Source organism: Artemia franciscana, unplaced genomic scaffold, assembly GCF_032884065.1.
Source record: "Artemia franciscana unplaced genomic scaffold, ASM3288406v1 Scaffold_979, whole genome shotgun sequence".
Taxonomy (NCBI): Eukaryota; Metazoa; Arthropoda; class Branchiopoda; order Anostraca; family Artemiidae; genus Artemia; species Artemia franciscana.
In genome coordinates, this window is record NW_027069063.1 from 159076 (window position 1) to 180730 (window position 21655).

At 38.6% G+C, this 21655-nt stretch overlaps 1 protein-coding gene across 1 annotated transcript in view; it reads left to right on the forward strand.

Moving 5' to 3' along the window:
- The window catches only part of LOC136043776 (uncharacterized), a gene marked incomplete at its 3' end in the record, with an annotated part of 43729 nt that overhangs the window by 12973 nt on the left and 9101 nt on the right, over nt 1-21655 (forward strand). Inside the window, exons 3-4 of the mRNA XM_065728692.1 lie at nt 13092-13178; nt 17371-17471. Coding sequence (XP_065584764.1) covers nt 13092-13178; nt 17371-17471 — 188 coding nt within the window. The remainder of the gene's footprint in view (nt 1-13091; nt 13179-17370; nt 17472-21655) is intronic.

Consider the following 21655-nt stretch of genomic DNA (forward strand, 5'->3'; position numbering starts at 1 on the left):
TCGGAATAAATTATTGATAAAAAGTTGTTGTTTTTTTTTGGGGGGGGGGGCAGTGGCATGAAAGGAGGGCTAGGGGTCCTTTCCCATGATTTTTTTAATAAAATATCTTCAATAAGCTATTTTGGACGGGGGTGTCCGGCCTTAAAGGATGGGCCAAGGTCAGCCCCCTTAATTTCGGAATTAAATATCGTTGGTAATCTTTTTTGGAGGGGGTTAGGGCCATGGAGAGGACCAAGGGTTAGCTCCCCTGATTTATCATTGGATAAATCTTTGTTTTTAGGGGGAGGGGGTAACACATTTTTTTTAAAATAGTACAGTGTTTTCCAGCTGAATTAGATGAATATTGATGGTCTGTGTCCTAAAATGACCTTGGTTTTGCTCCATCAGGTCTAGATTTTTGCTACAGAAATTAAAAAAAAAAAACTATTTTGCGTAGAAAACAAATTCCCGCAGATCATCAACTGCGAAACCCTTGACGGTTTTTTTTTTCCGTTTTTCTCATGAAATGACGTATCCAAATTTAGTTTTTATTTGCTCTGTCCAATTTGATAATCATAATTTACAATAATAGTAAAATAATGAGCATTGCGCAGGGCCGTATCCAGGATTTTTCGGGAGGGGTTTTACTAAAGTACTTTTTTGGGGGGGGGGGGGTAGATAAAAAACTGATACATTTTTTCATGTTCGTTTATGTTACGTTTTTATGGCACTTGGTATTTATCAAGTGGCATATAGCGATCGCAATTTCCGTCCGTCGGTCTGTTTGTCTCTCGGTCTCGATTTTGCTAGTTCGGGCACTTCAAGATAAGCTAGGAAGATGAAAGTTGGGAGGCATATGTGGGGCCAGACCAGATTGAATTAGAAATAGTCTCTTCCCCGATTTGACCACCTGGGGGGGGGGCAAGCGAACGAGATAGTTGAGGAGAATTTTATTTGGCGATAAAAGAAATGATTATTCTTCTTAAATTCTTCCGCTTAGGTTGCGAGAGAGGTCTCAGGGTCGAATCCCGGACCGCCCCAATTTTTACATAAGAAGATCTAAAACTAGATGTGTAATAGCGATCGCTGAAAGTTGGCTGGCGTGTCAGTGATCAGACCAGATTAAATTAGAAATAGTCACTTCCCCTATTCCACCATCTGGCGGGGAGTGGAAGGACGGTTAATTTGGAAGAATTAGAAAAAATAGGGTATTTTAATTCACGAACGGATTATAGTATCTTAATGAAATTTAACATTTAGAAGGACCTTGTGTCTCAGAGCTCCTATTTTAAATCCCGACCGGATCCGGTGACATTGGGGGAAGTTGGAGGGGGAAACCGGAAATCTTGGAAAACACTGGGAGTGGAGAGATCGGGATGAAACTTGGTGGGAAGAATAAAGAAGTCCTAGATCCGCGATTGACATAAGGGGATTGGATCCGCTCTCTTTGGGGATGTCGGAGGGGAGATTTCCAGTGCTTTAGCGAGTTCGGTGGTTCTGGACGTGCTAGGACAATAAAAATTGGCAGGTGTCTCAGGTAACTGCACAGATTGACTTAATAACAGTCGTTTCCCCGATTTCCTAGACTTCCCTGACTTCCTGGGAGAATTTAAAGAGATAGGCTTTGAATGGACTGGGATGTAAGAGGAGCGTGCATGGCTGTGTAAGCTTGGTTCTGCGGTGAGTTGTTACTAGTAGTATTAGTTGTAGTTATAGGTGCGTGAAGGTGAAACTAACAGGGATTATTGTGAGGGGACGTTGAACCTGCCAGAAGGAAATATTTGCATCCTAATACTACTGCTTTTACTCATACTACTTCTACTGCTGTAAGTATTACTACTTTTACTAATACTACTGCCATTAAAGCTAAGGCTTCTACTATTTATTATACTGCTACTTCTACTACTGCTGCTATTAAAACTGAAGGTTATGGTGAAAAATTCAGAATGTATTGAAACTATATGGAACTAAATCGAAACACAATTTACCCACACATGTTGTCAAGAGGATGTATCAGAAATGCATCCGGAACAGTTGAAGGTATTAAATTGAAACTTTCAGCTTGTGTTGAAGGGGAGGTTGAAGAAACCAAAGCTGTTATGCGAATTCTGCTACTATTGCTACTACGTAAGCTAAGAGTACTAAGCTTAAGCTTTTAAAGAATATTTCAGAGGATGTTGAACTGAATCAAAGCAAACTATGAACATATGAATTTTCGAAAAGTTGACAAAGCAATATCTCAAGGACAGCTTGTATTATTAATTTGACATTTAAGGGCAAGATGTGGTGAATTTTGAACTAGCCAGATGGTGATATGTGTATACTACTCATACCACCACTACAGTTACTGTAACTCATGACGCTAAGGGTATTAAGGCCAAACTTTTATGGAGAGTTTCAATTAAACAAAAAAGCTAAATGCATGCAGGTTTTCAAAAGGGCATATAAGCAAGATCATGGGCCATACCATTCTATAATAGTTTGAAATATCACTGAAACTTTTCAAGGAGCTAATTCGATTCAAAATCATTAGTTGTCGGGCCCCTTTTAAGAACAAAAAGAGATTGGAGGGCAGAGTGGTGTGGGTACAATGTATAATTATTTTTTTTTATTAGACCAGGGTTCTTCATATAGAAGGAGTTGTCTTAGAAACTTCGAAAGAGGCTGATTTGATTGGAAGTTAAAAAGACTAGTGCCCTTTTTTATAGTCGGAAGTGACCAGAGGGCAACCAGCCCTCCCCAACGCCCATAATTTTCCCAAACACATCCAATCAGAATTTTGAGATAACCCTTTTATTCAGCGTAGTTGAGGGATCCAGAAATTGTCTGGAGTGTCTTTGAGGATGACACCCCCCCCATAGGCCTCAGGACAAGTGTTATAATTTATGCCCTGGGGGGGCATATAAGGATTTCATAGAAACGGCGGGCGTATAAACTTTGGAGAGGGCTCATTAGACTGTTGGTCATAAGTTCTAGTGCCTAAGACTCAAAGGGCAGCAAACACATTCAGTCAAAATTCTGAGACAGCCATTTTGTTGAGCAGAGTAGAACGGTCCAGCAACTTTGTCTTTTAGTATATCAGGTATGTCAATCCCCCTTCTCCAAAACTACCTGAAAGTTTCAACTCCATCTATTGAGTCGTCTACGAGATATTTCAGATCTGGTATGTTGATAACCTAGATGTATTTATTGTATTTTGATTTCAATACACCCTTTCCCCCTAAATCATAATTCAACCCCTGATAGCCTCATAACCACCACGCCACCCCAACACTCCCTGATACCTTCAGCTCGATTTCCGAAGCCGTTCCGAAGATATTGAAGGTACACTGTTTTGAAAACCAGGCACCACTAACAGGGCTGCCTCAAAGTCCCTAAGGTCCTTGGAAGTCCCTAAATCTGGCTTTGGTCCTTTTATGTCCCTATCTGTCCCTAAATCAGTGCTCTGGTCTCTTCAGATTTTTTTCCCTGATCGACATTGTTCCTTATTAGTTGAATATCTAATCTCTAAGTCATGGAAACCACTATGCAAGACATGGTATTTCAGTTTTCGCTTCATGTAAGTCATTTTCAACATGTGTTTTTGTGACCATAATCCTGTTTCATGGCTACAGCGTTACTGTCTGAATGAAAGAGACTCTAAGGTAGCGAAAAGGATTGACACCCTTTGCTTCTAGAGTCATCTTGGATAATTTTTTTATCCTAGCTTTCAGGAGAGGTTATTATTTTGTCAGTGTTTTGCCAGATACGTGGGCCAGCCTTGGGTTTTAGGGAGTTTAGGGGTAATAGCCTCTTGGAATAACTGCTCTTAACTTCTATTCTTTTGTCAGGCTAAACGATACCTGCTTATAACTGAATTTAAATAGGAAAGTGCAAATTCAAGAATTTTTGGCTTGAGGAGAAACACGAAACAGGGCACCAGATAAAAGAGTGGTGCAAAGCAGTCCCAGGAGATGTACACTTGTTCTACTGTGTCATTTGCAATTCATCACTTGCTTATCAGAAAGGTTGTTACTCTCTACTGCAGCATTCTGGGATGGGAGAACATAAGAAAAACGTCCAGACCAAGCTAAACTCCAATCAACTTCGCTTGACTTCAACCTCCAGCTGCGCCCTGGAAGGTGATCAAACTGGGAATTACACTTACTCAGTAAATGAGTAAACAGTGATAATTAAAATTACATGAGTTCTAAAGAAGAAGAAGAAGTTTATGATTATTCAACACAATACAATACAAAATACAATTCAAAATAGAATTACAATACATTTATTCCCCCTCGAAAGGCTCCATGACCAGGTATATATGGGGGATACCCGAAAAAATACAAGCAACAACTACAATATATATAAGGGGGATACAGTATAAGCAACAACTACAAAAAAAGAGAACAATAGAACATACCTGAACTTAGAGAACATACCTGAGGCCTAGGAGTCAAAGCACAGAGAAGACAACCATACACCATGAACAGAACTCAGGGGAAATCAACTCTTCAAAGGAAGAAAAAAAGTTATTCTATTCGGTTAATTATTAAATGATCCTTAAGAATTTTTTTAAAAGTCCCAAACGAGTGGCATCTCTGTACTGAAGAAGGTAGTGAATTCCAGACCTGTGGACAAGCAACGAGGGGATTGAAATCTGATTGAATAGTAGAGGTAGGTCAAATGTAGATATTATTTGGAGAACGAAGGCTATATGGAGGTGAATCAAAAATAAACATATGAGTTTTCCGAAGAGATCTTGGAAGATTGCCGTAGAGCTGATGAAAGGCAAAAGAAGCACAACAAATAATGTAAATAGACCGTACACTTAAGAGCGGTGTTGGTGAGGAACGGTTGGTGTCCATAACCAGACGCCGTGCTTTATTATACATGACAGAAAGTGACCGCAGCGTAGACGGAAAAGTAGACATCCATACAATGGGGCTTTCACTAAATTTTCTTGATTTGAAATTCACTTTGAATGTGCTTGACGCACCACACTTAGCTGTTTTGATGCATTTTGGGATTAATTTCTTCAGTGACGAGTCGACTAGTTCGTCCGGTACTTGTTTAACAATAGCAACAAAAGCAGGCTCTTGAAGTGTAACATTTAGAGTGGGGTCAGAACACTTCGCCTTTTCGACAAGCGGTTTCTTTAGACGAGACTACAAGTTTCCATTCATTCTTGCCACGGCTTAGCTCAGATACATTGCTGCCAGGGCTAGAACAGAGACTGTCTATAAACGCTTGGTGCTCAATTGGGCGTTTTAGCTCTTTAGGAGGGTTTTTTAATATTACAGATGATTTAATCTGACTACTCCGGTAATTAGACAGACGGAATAGCAGAAGTCTTCAAGAAAATGTTCAAGGATCCAGTTCTTAATCATTTCTACATCGGGCAAACCAAGTTTACATACCTGTTGAATGAAGCGCTTGGACCATATTTTGAGAAGATTATATATGAGGAAGTTTGTAACTGTTATTATGTGATAGAATTTGATGAAGCTACCAACAGAGAAAGTGAAAAGGAGTTACAGGCTAGAATCCGTTTCTGGTCTGAAAAGATGAATCAGGTAGCAGAGAGACATCTGAAGACTTGTTCCTTAGGTTATATGACTGCAGAGGACCTAAAATGGGAAAATCTGACCGCAATTGATGGTAGAAGTTTGTCCCTCTCTAAGCTGCTTAGTTTGAGTAGTAACGGCCCGAATGTGAATAAAACACTGTTCAGACTGATGGACAGTGAGAAACGTAAGGTAACAAATGGTGACGGACTTTTATACATTGGCACCTGCAGAATCCACATTGCACCCAACACCTTTCGCAAAGGCCTAGGAGAGGTTGGGGAGACTTGCTCTGATCTCATTGTGAAAGTATATTACTTTTTTCGTGGGTGGTCCGCGCGCGGCTGGAAGACTATTCAAAAATCCAGCAGAAAACTGGCGTTCTCAGGTCGAACATTTTCAAACATGTACCAACCTGATGGCTATCGATTGGTCCTGCTGTTGCTAGGATGATTAAGCAGTGGCCAGCTAGTTTTGAGTATTTTACCGTCTTCGTTCCGAAGAAAAATGTTACTTTGATGAGGTCGAACACATATAAAGAGATTACAAAACTCCTGAAGCTTTGAATCCACTTTGAAAGCAGAGTTTCAGTTCATTGTTGACAGTTCTAGTCTTTTTACTCGGGTTTACTTTGAAGTTCGAGCAGGAAGAACTGTTGTTACATAAAATTTTTGGAACTGGAGCTTCTTGTTCGGACGCTTGCTAGGTGTATCTTGAAAGCCAAAGCAGCTCAGAAATTGTTAGAAGACTTGAGTCCAAGACCGTTCGAAGATGACAAACATATGCTTCCTTTGTTGGAAGTGGCTGCCTCTCTAAGTGACGAAGTTCAGACCTGTCTCAGAGCTGCTGACGAGCTTTCAAAACGTGTGTTTTGCTGAGTGTACAGAAGCACTACGCGTCGGCTGCAAAGTACATTGTAAAGCATGCTTTGAACAGAGAATTCTTGTTGTTCCTGAAAAGCTTGTCTTTCTTGCACCCAAGCCAGTTTTCGTAGTCAAATTCTATTCAGGATTTGTTGTATGTCACCCAAAAACTGCCCATCCCAGTAAAAACTGATTTGCTGCTAGACGAGTTTAAACTAGTCCAGATGAGTGAGTTCCCATCTGTGCCGGCAAGGATAGATGAACGACGGAATAGACTCATTGAAAATGGGAAGTATCCAAGTTTGGCTGTTGTGGTGAAGAATATGTTGATTATTCCTCATGGTTCGGCCAGTGTTGAGCACCATTTTTCGATGTCTGGGAGGATCCTCAGTAAGCAGAGAGCATCCATGAATGAGCTCACGTTGAATTTCAAGCTTTTTGTTGCTGAAGGGTTGCGTCGAGTTGGTGGCAGCGCTCAAAAGGTTTGTGTTACTGAAGATTTGATTAAGCATTCCCAAGTCATCGCGAAAGACCTATCAAAACTATCTGGAACGGCAGAAAGAGTTTAGAAAAAATGGCGAAGAAGAACGGCACAAGTTGGAAAACGAAGGACAGCAAAAGCAGCACCTAATCGCTGAAATGTCATCGAACAAGGAAATGATAAAGGCTCTTGAGGAGACACTGAAAGAGAAAAAGGAAGCACTTGGGACTAAGGAAAAAGCAACTGATCAGATGCTTCAAGTAGCAAGGAATCGACTGAAGAAAGGATGTCAGAAGAACGTAATATGGCGGAAATCCAGCTTGCTCAGGCAATGCTAGATGGATCATTAGCACTCCCCGATGAACAAAAAAAAAATATATTCGCAGATCTTGAAACTACGCAGGCTACAATCTAGAAGAAGAAGCAGCTGCCCATAACTAGTCTTTTGAAACATTCAGGAAAGTGAGAAATGTGTTTCATCCAGTTTCAGTTGTTGTTTTTTTTTACTTTTATATTTATATATATATATATATATATATATATATATATAAAATAAAAATACAGAATCAAAATTAGAAATGGAAAGAAAGATTGAAAGGTATTGTGGAAGGAAAAATTTGCTCTACAAGCCTTGTGGGATGTGATAAAATTCTAGATGATCAATTTTTTTTAGCTTCCCTGGCCTCTGATCCTAGCTATCGAAGGGCATACGGTACATCTGTTTTTAGGTTTGGTGGTAACGACCGTAAGTCTCTAAAAGTTCCTTTTTCGTTCCAAAAATTCCCCAAGTCCCTATTTGCGTGTCGCCAAACCTGTGGCAGCCCTGCATTAAGTGTATTTTGATCTGCCTTGCTACTTACCCTGCATTGATTATGAGTCCCCTAGAAGCTTATAGAACCAAAAGATTGGATTTCTTTGACCCTTCCACCTCCCTTCAAAACCAAATTTGAAGCATCCTTGTCCTCACTTCCCCTTCCTTTTCCCAATAGCACTTTGAACTTTCAACTCCATAGCCCTAGCCATTCTGGAGATATTGCAGACATGCTACTTCAATGATCTGGGTAAACATACCCTTGAGAAAATCTGGCAAAGTTCGTTCAGCGAATGATCCCTAATAGCTCTTAGCTGATCGAACTACCAAGATCAAATGACACCGCCTTTTCTACTAAATCTATGAACCATGGACAATTGTGTAGCAGCATTGTGGCAGCACAATGTGGGGTAAGACTACCCCACACACCTTGTGCTGTATGGGGCAATGTTTATTGGGGACATACTTATCAGATCTTTCGAGGCTTAAGAACAAAACGGCTTTCTCAAAATTCTATCTAATTGAGTGGGTCTGTTTGGAGCTAGTAAGTAGAAAAGGAGATAGGAGGGGGGCTGATTACCATCCAATCACTTTAGGATCTTAAAAAGGGCGCTAGAACTTATAATTTCCGATTGGTTGAGTCCTCTTTCAAGTTTCTACAACCATCTTTTCTATATGAAATAGTTTGGGAAAAGTTTTTTGACCATTTCTGGCCGGCCCTTTGTTGGGCTCCATTTTGGACGCACAAATATATTTATATATTTTTCTTCTGTATGGGGTTCCCTTAGCCCAAAAACTTAAGGATAATACTTTCGAGCCGATCGAGGAAATTTTTTTCCCCTTTTTGAACTGAACTTTTTGGGAGTAGTGAGACCCCTCTGAACCACTTTTTTCCCAAGGCTCCTCTTACCTCAAGGACAAGGACTTCTGTTTGTAAGTTTCCAACGTATGAGTGAGAAAATGTTTGTGGCCCATTTCAGGACCTCTAAAGACTCGCTGTCCCAAGCTCAAAATCTCTTCACTCGGGAAACAATGCCTGAAACTTTGGGCCCCAAGACACCTAAGATCTAATGTGCCTCCTATCCTTCCTCTGCAAAACCTATCTGTTAACAATTGACAATTTGCATATTTTACAGCCCTTGCCCAAGGGACTTCAGGCGTCATAATCATCCCTAAATAAATGTTTTATTGAACCTTCCGACTATTTTTAAACAAAATGACAGACTCAAAGTTTTGGCCAGATGTCGGGGGGGGGGCTACGGGGGCTGGATAGAAAAAAATGCATGGGGGCTGATTCCCCTCCTATAACTTTTGAATCTCATAAAGGATACTCGATCTTTCAGATTCTAATTGTTTAAACCCCCTCCCAAGTCTGTGTCCTATAGCCAGTGAAATTGCCATGAAAAAGTTTTTGCCCTTTTCTCACTATTTGTCAGGCTCCGTTTTGAAAGGGATCAACATGTTTTCTAAATTGTTTTTTCTTCTGCGTTTGGACCCCTCCCTAGACAAAGGACTTGAAGATTCATGTTTCGAGTCATCGAGGAAAAAGGCTTTTTGGCCCTTTTTTAGATCCTTTTTTTTTGCACAGATACTTTTTTAACCTTAGGTTCCTCTTAGTCCTTGGACATACTGCTTAAAGTCTTGAACTCATCAAGGACAAAAAAAAATCGGGCCCACCTTGACTTCCTGCATAATGTGTTCTCCTTTTGATTCATAATGTGTTCTCATTTTGATTCAGTGAACGATCCCTGAAAGTTTTGAGCCACTAGACACTCAAGTCAAACATACCTTATTTTTGTCATAATGAAATGGCAGTTGTAAACGATTGCCACTTTGCATTATTTACGGCTCTTACCCAGGGGCATTGAGGGTTACGTATCTTCGAAGGCATATTTACTGAACTTATTGACTATTTTTTGAAACAAAGTGTTTTAATGCTTTGATCGGATCAATATACATCTCCATGCTTTGTTTGGATTTCTTGGGTATTTGGCAAAAACGGTCTTGGAGCGGGGGACTGGTTACCTTCCTCTCATTTTTGATTCTTTAAAAGGGGAGCAGAACTTTCAGTATCCTGTCGAATGAGCCCTTTTCCAATTATCCCCAGCCACCCCTTCCACGCGAAGTAGCCGATGAAAAAAAGGAATTAGGAATGTATAAGGTGGCTTTTAGCTACAAGGAGATGTTTTTTTGTTGTTGTTTTTTTTTATTCAAAAAATGTTTCCACAAAACAAGTTTTTCAAGCAAAGGTAGAGCTCTATTAAGCAAAGAATTAGTAGAAATACAGTCAAATAATCTTCCAAGCGCAAAACTACTGCGAGTAGAGCTGATAACCCCCATGCCTTTTCAGGACTAGAACATAATTTGCGCTTTACTGAAAAAAACAACAACAAAAACAAATGACCTGGAATTGTCAGTTTAATTTATATATACTGATATTTATTTCTTAAAGTTTTGGTAATTTTTTATTTATGAAATTAAGGGAAGTGAAAACGTTTTAAACATATTTTGTTTCCAGTAAACCGCAAATTATTTTTGCTATTTCTATTGCCTTTTTGATCATCTCCTTTATTATTTCCCGAATTTTCCATATTAATATGCTCAGCTATTCCTGTGTTGCATCCTTTTGACAATCCGTATACACCAAAGGTTTTTGATTTAGTTCAAAACTCCCCTCAACATTTTTTGAAAGTCTCACATTCCAAGGAGACGAATATCTTTCGTCTCCTTGGAATGTAAAGTTCAAACATGCATATATTTCTCAATAACATATGAACGAATTGCCTAACTTACAGCCCTTATCCTAAGGACTGTGGGGAGGTTAACATCCCCAAAGACATAATTACTGGACCTTTCAGAAAACTTCCAACTTCCAGTCAAAAAAGCTCCATCCGATCCAAAGTTTATACGACCAGCCGTTCCATAAAAGCTGTCCTGGGCATAACTTATAATCCTTGACAATGGGCTCTGGGGGATGGTGTCCTCCCAGAAGACGTTGTTATATGTTTTTTAGAGGTTACGAAATGACTATGTCATGATTTCAGTTGAATGCGATTTGGGAAAAGATGATTTCAGGGAGGGGGGCTACTTGCTCCCCATCTTGTTTGACTCTAAAAGGAACTAGAACTATACATTTCAAATCAAATGAGCCTCTTCTAAAGTTCACACGATCACCCCTTCCATAGAAACCTTATATGCCTCTAAATCATAACTTACAACTCTTACCCTCAGACTCTGGAGGATTCTGTCCCCTCAAAGGCCTTATTATAAGATCTTTGGACTCTTTTTGAACAAATGCCTATCTTAAATTTCTTTATCGGATGCATTTGTGGAAAATAAAAGGTAAGGAGGGGGAGCGGGTGCACCCCATCACTTTGACTCTTAAAAAGGGAACTGGAGCATCTAATTTACAATGCAATGAGCCCCTTCCAGATTTTATACGACCATCCTTTTCGTAAAACCTTATATGCCCTCGAGACATAACTTACAACCATTTTGCTGAGAGCTGTGAGGGGGAGGGAGGAGATTGTCATCCTCAAAGACATAGTTTCCAGACTTTTCAACTACGCTGAACAAAAATTGACTACTAAAACAGGCCCTTTCAGTTTCCTGTCAAATGAGTCTTGTTTTGAAGTTTCTACTACAACAAATGACCATCTCAAAATATCTTCCAGACGTGTTTCAGAATAATACGAAGTGTAGTGGGGGTATCCGCCCTCCGATCACTTAGAATCTTTCAAAGGGTAATAGAATTTTATATTACTAATCCAATGAGCCCCCTCCAAAGTTTATTTGACCATCCTTTCTTTTAAAACTTTATATTCCCCAGGACATAATTTACAGCCCTTGCCCTAAGGGCTGGAGGTGAGTGTTGTCACCCTCAAAGACATAATTTCCGGACCTTTTAACTATGCTGAATCAAATAGTCATCTAAAAATTTCATTGGATGTGTTTGGGGAAATGGTGGGAGTGGGAGCGGGTTAGTTACCCTCTAAGCATTTTCGACTTTCAAAAAAGGCACTAGCCCCTTCAGTTTGCAATCGAACGAGCCTTTTTAGAAGTTTCTACCACAACAACTGACCATCTCAAAATTTCTTTCAGATGCATTTCAGGAAAATACGAGGTGCCGGGGAATATCCACCCTCTGATCATTTTGAATCTTGAAAACAGTACTAGAACTTCTGATTGCCGATCTAATGAGCCTCCTCTGAAGTTTGAACGACCACCTTTTCTATAAAAACGTTATATGCCTCTAGAGCATAACTTGCCCTGAGGGCTGTGGGGGTTGTCATTCTCAAAGGCAAATTTTTCGGGAGGTTTAACTACCCTGAACAAAATGGCTGTCTCAAAATTTTGATTTGATGTGTTTGGGGAAATGATGGGCATGGTAGTTGCCCCCTTGTCACTATTGACTATTAAAAGGGGCACTAGCCCCTTCCATTTCCAATCGAATATGGCTTTTTAGAAGTTTCTACGACAACAAATGGCCATCGCAAAATTTCTATCAGATGCATTTCGGGAAAACACGAGCTGTGGGGGGATATCTACCCTGGCACTAGAACTACTGATTACCAAATCAACGAGCCCCCTCCTAAGTTTATTTGATCACTTTCTCTATAAACCTTAAATGCCTTCCATGCATAACTTACAACCATTGCCTTGGGGGGATTTGGGGGGGGGGAGTGTCATCCTCAAAGAAATATTTCTGGACCTTTCAATTATGTTGAATAAAAGGGATATCTCAAAATTTTGATTGAAGGTGGTTTGGGAAATATGGTAGGCGTGGGAGGGGGGTCATTTGCCCTCCAATCGCTTTCGACTATTAAAAGGACACTACCTCTTTCGATTTCCAATCGAATTCGCCCTTTTTGAAGTTTCTTCAACCACTCCTTCGATACGAAGTGCCCTGGTCTAAAACAAAAAAGCACATCGCTCTTTACTTAGGCAGCGCTATTGCACAGCCTATGATTTAGTCATTATGTCTCGTCAGTATCCATGATAGCTTTTCGTTAAAAATTGCTTGTGTTCGATCCTTTTTCGTTTTTCGAACTCGACTGCTGACAAATAAACTACCTCACTCTGAATAGATCTTTCCAAAATTTGTAGCTGACCTTTCAGAAGAAATACACACTAACGAAAAAACAGTGCAAGTAAAGCAGCAATAAACTAAGCTGGAGAGTAGGATTTTACTTCAAAATTAACCTGATCCTGCAAAAAAATCAAACTTCTTAAAAAAAAGAATGCGCTGGTTTCTTCCCTAAAACGCCAGCTAAAATGAAAGTTCGGGGAAAATGGAATATCTATTCAACTTCAGAAACGTTGTGCCATATTTTGTTTCCTTTTTTAATATTTATATTGAAAATATTTATATTTAACATTTATATATTTTAATATTTGTTTTTATATTCTAGCTATTGGACGAGCTGCAAGGCCTGCTGCTCACAAGACTGGAATTAATCAGTCGTCCGATGACAATCAGACAAACCGAAAGATAAGTGGTAAGTGTTGCTTCTAGGTTGTGTTTAATCAAATGGGTAGTCTATACTCTGTCTAATGGCAATCTTTTGTCCCCCTGTGTAACTTATACAAGTCTGCTCCTATGGTTTTTATTCTAGAGATACTTTTTAAGATCTCTTCAGATGTTTGAGAAATTGCTAGTTTATATCATTCCCATTGCACTTCATTATACATTTTTCTATTGTTCCCCCCCCCCCCCCATTGCACTTTCTGGCTGAAGGGCCTTGAGACGGAGATCAGCACTGCTTGTTTGAAATTTAAGGGTCTTTCCTTACTATCCTTTATCTTTACCTTACTATGGATGTCCTTAGATTTGCATATTTGATTTCATCAACATCTTCACCGTGAACAGCTTGTCATATTTTGTCAAGCCTTGTTCCTTTAAATTGAGTTGATTGAAATAAGGTGGTAAGCAAATTGGCAAGAGCAAAGTTAAATATCCCAAGATAGTACAACACATCAACACATGATAATCTCCAGAATGAAACTGGGAGTTGTAATTTTTTCCAACTATTAAGATCATAACCAGTGAGAGGCGCTTCATTCAGCTGTTTCTATTTTAAGTTTTTGACATTGAATATTTGTGGAAAAAGCTAAATTTTTGTTCTGGTATATTGGATAGATTATGTTGTTGAATTTACAGGAAGTAATAGGATTTAAATTCTTAATCTAACAATGTCGATTGATAATTGAATAGATAATGTAAAATAAACCGTTTGGGTGAATTGAATTTGGTCAGAATTGTTTTGGAATTGCATTTATGTAAAAGGAATAAAACATACAAGAAAATTAGTAACATGTTTGACTAGTTTCAGTACAGTGATTGTTATCGATATACTGAAATGAAAGAAACACAACAAACAAGAGCTAAGAGCTCAAATGGCACTTGTGACGAGGCCGGACGAGCCAAAAGCTCATATGGTATGAGCTCTAGCAAAATTCTAAGAATCAATAGATTGATTTAAAAGAAAAATCGGAGGGTTAATGCCGGTCGGGATTTAAAATAAGAGCTCTGAGTCACGAGGTCCTTCTAAATATCAAAACTCAATTATGATCCGATCACCCACTTGTAAGCTATAAATACCTCATTTTTTTCTACTTTTTCCTCTCCCTTCAACCCCCCCCCCCAGATGCTCTAATCGAGTAAAACGACTTTATTATATCAATTTCTGCAGCTCCCGGACACGCCTACCAATGTCCATCATCCTAGCACGTCCAGAAGCACCAAACTCGCCAAAGCACTGAACCCCACCCCCTAACTCCCCCAAAGAGAGTAGATCCAGTACGGTTACGTCAATCACGTATCTACGACATTTGCTTATTCTAACCACCAAGTTTCATCCCGATCTCTCTACTCTAAGCTTTTTCTAAGATTTCCGTTTTCCCCCTCCAACTCTCCCAATGTCAACAGATCTGGTCAGGATTTGAAATAAAAGCTCTGAGACATTAGTTACTTCTAAATATCAGATTTCATTAAGATCCGGTCACCCGTTCTTAAGTTAAAATTCCTCAATTTTTTTTTTTTTCCAAATCAACACCCCCCCCCCAGCTCCTGCAAAGTGAACATATCCCTTCCAATTTATGTCAATCACGTATCTATAACTTGTGCTTATTCTTCCCATCAGTTTTCATCCCTATCTCTCCACTCTAAGCGTTTTCCAAGATTTCTGTTTCCCCCCTCCAACCCCCTGTGTCCCCGGATCCGATTCGAATTGAAAATGGAGCATCTGAGAAATAAGATCCTTCTATATATCAAGTTTTATAAACATCCGATCACCCATTCGTAAGATAAAGATACCTCAATTTTCACGTTTTCTAAGAATTCCGATTTCCCCCTCCAACTCCCCACAATGTCACCGGATCTGGTCGGGATTTAAAATAAGAGCTCAAAAGCGCAACATCCTTCTAAAAATCAAATTTCATCAAGATCTGATCACTTATTCGTAAGTTACAAATGCCTCATTTTTTGTAATTTTCCCGAATTACCCCCCCCCCCCACAACTCCACCAAAGAGGGCGGATCCAGTCCGGTTATATCAGTCACGTATCATGGACATGTTTTTATTCATCCCACCAAGTTTCATCCTAATCTCTCCGCTTTAAGTGGTTTCCAAGATTTCCCCCCCCCCCCCCAATGACGCTGGATCCGGTCGGGATTTAAAATGAGAGACCTGAGTTACGAGGTCCTTCTAAATATGAAGTTTCATTAAGATGCGATCACTCTTTCGTAAGTTAAAAATACCTCCTTTTTTTAATTTTTCAGAATTAACCCTCCCCCCTAACTCCCCGAATTAACCCTCCCCCCAATTCCCCCAAACAGAGTAGATCTGTTCCAGTTACGTCAATCACGTATCTAGGACTTCTGCTTATTTTTCCCACCAAGTTTCATCCCGATCCCTCCACTCTAAGTGTTTTCCAAGATTTTAGTCCCCCCTCCAACTCCCCCTAATGTCACCGGATCTGGTCGGGATTTAAAATAAGAGCTCTGAGACACGATATCCTTCTAAACATTAAATTCCATTAAGATCCCATCACCCGTTCGTAATTTAAAAATACTTAATTTTTTCTATTGTTTCCGAATTAACCAGCCCCCCACTCCCCCCCCCCCAGTCTGGTCAGGTTCCTGATACGCCTGCCAAATTTCATCGTCTTAGCTTACCTGGAAATTCCTAAAGTAGCAAAACTAGGACCGACAGAATTTGCGATCGCTATGCGTCACTTGGTTAATACCAAGTGCCATAAAAATTTAAGTTTTTGCTTTGTGGGTTTTGACGACACCAGCTGTTTGCTGGGGATGATGAACCAGGAACGCCACACCCATTTGTGGTAATTTTTGTTCGTTTGAAATTTGGCTTCACTACTCATTGTAATTTCTATTTGGTTTCATGTTTGGCATTTTGTGTAAGCTAATTCTGCTGCAGAGCAACAATACTTTTTTTTCTTTTTTTGGTCGGTATCCTCTACCTTTGTAAGAATATTTTAACTATTCTTAGGTATGGCGAGCATTAAATGGAGACAGAACCTATAAATGTTGCAACATTTCTAGAACTCCAGGATTTCCAGACAAACAAAACAACCTCAGTTCTAAAATAATCTTTTTAATGATCATTTACTATCAGAATCGTTTACAGTCACAAGAATAGAACGAGGGACAACTACACTGTACCAACGAATGGTACGCTACTGTATAATAGACCAAATTCAGCCTTGAAAAAATTTGATCGATCTCCAGAGATTGACGTCTGTGGTACATTACTGAGTAAGTGACCAAAACAATCGGAACTGATGAGTTTTGATTGACATTGGGCGGGCAGGTACCCACAATCAGTTAGACCTTCCCCAAGAAATACTAACATTTGATCTTCGCAGTCCAGATCTTAGCTGGCTTTAAAGTTTTATAAACGGGAAATCTCCAACTATTAAGTCTTGTATCTCAACCAAAAACAGACAGTGGTCTAAAATTTCATTGAGAAAATTTGATTCAATATAACATTAAACTTTATGCAAACCTTTGATGCAAATCCTGCAAATTTTCCCATGGAAGATAGGTGTGACTCTGAAGACCAGTCAAAATTGACTTAGCTATGATGTCGACCCGGTGAGTCACCTGTAAGACCTTGCAAATAGATTAAGTAAAGATAATTATCGAATGAAACTTTGTCTACAAGTTCCTTAAGCCTCATATGCTCAAATATTCTTTTCGGTTGCCAAAAGTGGATTTTTGTTTTCTTTTGTTTTTTTTAGGAAGATTGCTCTCTTTTATAAGTTTTTTTTTCAACAAACATAAGTAGTCTGTTTTGTAACTAGTAAAATTTTCAATATTTGTATGTCAAATTTATAGAAAATTTTCACTAATTTCTTCATCTTGTTGAATGTCAACTTGAATAGCAAATTAGAAACGGTGGAAGTGTATATTGGCAGTTTGCCAATTGTTTATGATTTTTCTACCTTGATTTTTCACTATTATTTTTTCTAAAGTCTCTTAGGTAGTTTGTCTGTTGATATATGCACACCCTGTAAAATCACATTATTTGAAGAGATATAAATGTGAAACAGAATTTGTTTATGCTTGAATATTTTTTGGTGGTATATAAGGGTGTTTTGAGCGTAAGAATCTATTTCAGTGCTCAGGCTATCATGAAATTACTCTATTTAATTTATTTAATATTTTCAGACAGTTACAGTGACGGTGGACAACAGAAACTGTCTTCAGCTGCCACAGATCCCGTAACCTCAGACGATGAATTGGATGTGGAATCTTCTGAAGAACAATTCGTAAGTTTTTCAGCCTACTTTTAGCTCCTAATAAAGCCTTTAGGCTCCTACTTTCAGCTTCTTTAGCTTCTAATATGTAATGATAATTGGTTATCGGAAACAATATTTTCTGAAATCTTTATGTGAAAACAGAAAATAATAGTAATAATGGATTTGTACCCTCTGTACATGCAAGAAGAAAAATAATTAACGTTAGAAGAGTTCATTACAGACAAAGAGACAGAACACGCACTTCGCAAGAAAAATAACACACAATGTCTACTGACATAAAAAACATTGATAGTAAAATCTCTGCATGTTTAAATTCTACGTGAAAAAAGTATTAAGAATAAGTATTGCTCTAGTACTAAGTTCCTGAAATACTAAGCGTTTAGCCATCCTTTTTTATAGTAAATATTAAATAGGCTCAGAAATCTGTAAACTAGAAGAGGTTCACTTTCCATCTCATGGAAACGCTGGTACATTCTTCTATGTTACAAGTGGTAACTTCTACAAATAATGGGTTATAGTAGAGAGGTAGAGCCGTCGATTCCAAAGCCTATACGAATGTTGGCATTCTCCTTAATTTTAACCCGAAAAACAACCCAGAAAATATTCAAAATTTTTCTTATCCCACAATTTTGAGGCGCTTGTGGACGCTACAATGGTAGATTGAACATGAAGAGGAAATGTTTCAATCACTTTGAACTTGCAAATGGACTTAACAGGTCAGAAATGACAGATAAAGCCTAAAAATATGTGCGTGGTGAATTCTTACTCTCTATGGGATAATTAAAACATGATTGTTTTTGGCGTCAACCTAAAACAATCGAGGAATGAAACTTAAAATCAATAAAAACCAGAACAGTCAATGAAGTCAAACTGAAAAGCAACAGCAATTCTAAAAATAAGTCTTTCTGTCCCTTAAAACCGTCAAAAGCAGGAATATCAAATATGCAGCCTACAATTCAATAAAACATTGCAAAATTTAAGGAAAAGTGGAAAAACACTCCTAAAAATGGAGTTGGGCAACTTTGATTCCCAGGGGCGATCCTCCCAACCAGTGACCGTAGAATATAGAGGAAGATCGCTCTCGAACGAATTTAAAGCTCTATTGCCCTCTTTAGGTAACAAAACAGATCGTGGTATTGCAAAGTGTGTATTTCTACCATTTCATGTTTTAAAAAAACGATCTTGTCCCGAATAGGACCAACATACTATTTGGACTAACATTCTAAGATACCCAATGGAACTAAAACTACCGAAAATACATTTACCTAGCCTCCCTGTTTCAGAGCCGGTATTGCTACCCAGTACCGCATTTATAACTTTACATATGTGCAAATTTCTACGGTTATTAGAGATAATTATCTCGGCACGCCAATTATTTCGTTTATTCATTCATTTATTAAATACTAAATACACTATACAGCAGATATGGGGGATCAATTACATTTAACGCACTATTTCAAAGATAAATAAATATCATACATGTAAAGAGAAAAAAAAGAAAAAAAGGGATGAGACAAAAAATACGAGAAAGAGAAAGAAACAGACCAAATACACATTACACGAACATAATACAATTAAATTCAAATGATTTGTTAAATTAATTCCATTAATGGAAAGAAAACGTCGGTAAATAAACCGCAGTGTAAGATGAAGAGGCATATCGGATGGGATTGAATTCCATAAAGAAATAGAACAGTAAATTGAGGATTTCTTAGAAGCTCTGGATGAACACTTTGGAGCAAATAACTTTCGAGAAAGACTAAGTAGCGATAAAGGGTATCTACTTAATGACACCGACCTGAGAACGTGCCGCTGGAGAACTTTAGGTAACAGACCATTGAAACATGTAAAGGCAAGGCGAAGATTATTTTTGGCAATAATGGTATCAATTGTATTAAGACCTGTATCTGCATAAAGGTCGGTAGAAGGGTCGACGAAGACGAAAAGCAGCCTTTAATGCTCTGTTCTCGGCTCTCTGTAGAAGGTGAAGTGTAGATTTGTTTGTATTTCCCCAAACAGGTGAGCAATGAGAAAGGTAAGGAAACACAAAAGTAAAATAAAGATAAAGCATAATATCAGGTGATAAAACTGAGTTGCCACGGCTTAGCATTGAAGTTTGCCTTAATAGGACTGAACGCGTGTGTGCTATATGGGTTTTAAATGTCAAAAAAAGAATCAATGAATACTCCTAGGAATTTAAATGTCGTAACTTGGGGGATTTCATCCTCACCACAAAACAAATGGATCACATCACAGGGCACCGACATACGATACGGCGTTTTAAACCTCATAACCACATTTTTTTTACTGTTAAGCACCATACCATTAAACAGGTACCTTTTTTTTATATTATCAAGAAGATTATGAGCTTTCCCGACTACCAAATTGAAATTAGAGTCTACAATGAAGAAGTTATTGTCATCAGCGAATAATACAGGGTGAATAAAAGAATCGAGACCATCCACTAGATCATTAATATAAACAAAAAATAAAAGGGGACCTAACACTGAACCTTGGGGAACTCCCTTAAAAACTGGTAATAGTAGAGAACATGTCGAATTCATGGACACATACTGGTATAGATAAGATGTGAACCAATGAAGGGGAGCACAATGCACTTCTAAACGAGTCAGTTTAGATGCCAATAGAGAATGGTTTACCATATTAGAAGCAAAGGAAAGGAAATTTTCGCCGGTTTTTCTTTTTTTTTTTTTTTTTTTTACTGGGAAATTCTTATCCACCAACACTTCAATACGGTTAGTGAAATTTCACTAGCAATATTAACATCTTTATCACCAAGTACTTTCGACAAATCATTATCCTGATGGCACGAGATTAATTTAGAAATATTTTTATCGTTATAATGTCTAAATAGGGACTCACCTTGCATATCCACAATTTGTTTTACATTAGATATTGGTATAGAAAGAAAATCAAAAAATGGTCAAAAAGATCAGGAAATAATTCCAGACTAGAATTTTAGACTAGAAGAAAAAGAAATGCAAATGCTGTCTATTAGGGTAGCTGAATTTCTAACAGGGTCAACACGTGAAGGGAAAAATATAGTTGGCAGAAGTCCTAATGAAGATAATATATCAAATAAATGGTCTGATTCTTTGTCTGCTCCAATTTTTAACAAATTACAGGTCAAGTCACTAAGAATGCACACACATTTTTTGGAAAATTCTCTACCCGAGATAGCTCATCAAATAATTCACAAAACAGGTTGTAGAGAAAGAGAGAGAGAGAGAGAGAGAGAGATAGAGAGAGAGAGATAGAGAGAGAGAGATAGGTTTATTTAAACAAAATGGTAGCTAACAGCTAATTTGCGTTGCTTCACTATGCTAAATAACAAACTAACACAAAAAAAAAGAAGAAAATAACAATGGCGAATAACAGCTTCAAAATCTTCTGTTTTGTAGCACAGCGATCTAGTGTTGCAAACGAGGAAGTTAGGAAGGCCACGACGAGCGTTGAAAGTAACAGGTCTTAGGATAGGAGGCGGCTCATTGGCATAGTCGTTAACGTGCAAACTGTCGAAGCGTACGATTACGGGTAGGTCTGTGAGACTCAATTCAGTCGGTCTGCCTACACTGGCGCGGGTGTCACTTAGAGCGGATAAGTTACTCGTTCCACTAGGGAAGCTCTACTGTGAACAGTGCTGACATCTAAAAAATTATTAAAAGTCACCAAGTTCAAAAAAATAGATGGCGCCACCGTGTACAGGGGTGAAGTAAGGTCAAATAAAGTATCTTTCCTTTACTTAATTTGCATATTGATGGCACAGAAAACTGTCAGGATAGCCACTGCTTTAACTGGTCACGCCATTGACGAACCAGCACACATAAATAGGGCACTATTAAGCTAAACTTGGTAGATGGGCTCTGCAGCTGTGCTAGCGCAACAGCGCCATCTACCAACCATTGGGCTTATATAAGGGGGGCTATTATATAAGGGGAGCTTATAAAATAAACATAGTGTCTCACACTGTATCATCGGGTTTTGTGTATCAATAATCAAAGATTAAACCATTCTACTATTAGACACTGATGAAAAAGACCTTCAAGGTCAGGCCTTCTGACAAACTTATGCATAGACTTAATGCACAATGAAATCCCCCCTGAACACTTGTTAGCATTCTTGGGATATGAATAACAGTGTAGCCAGGTAGGTCATATATTGCTAGATCATCA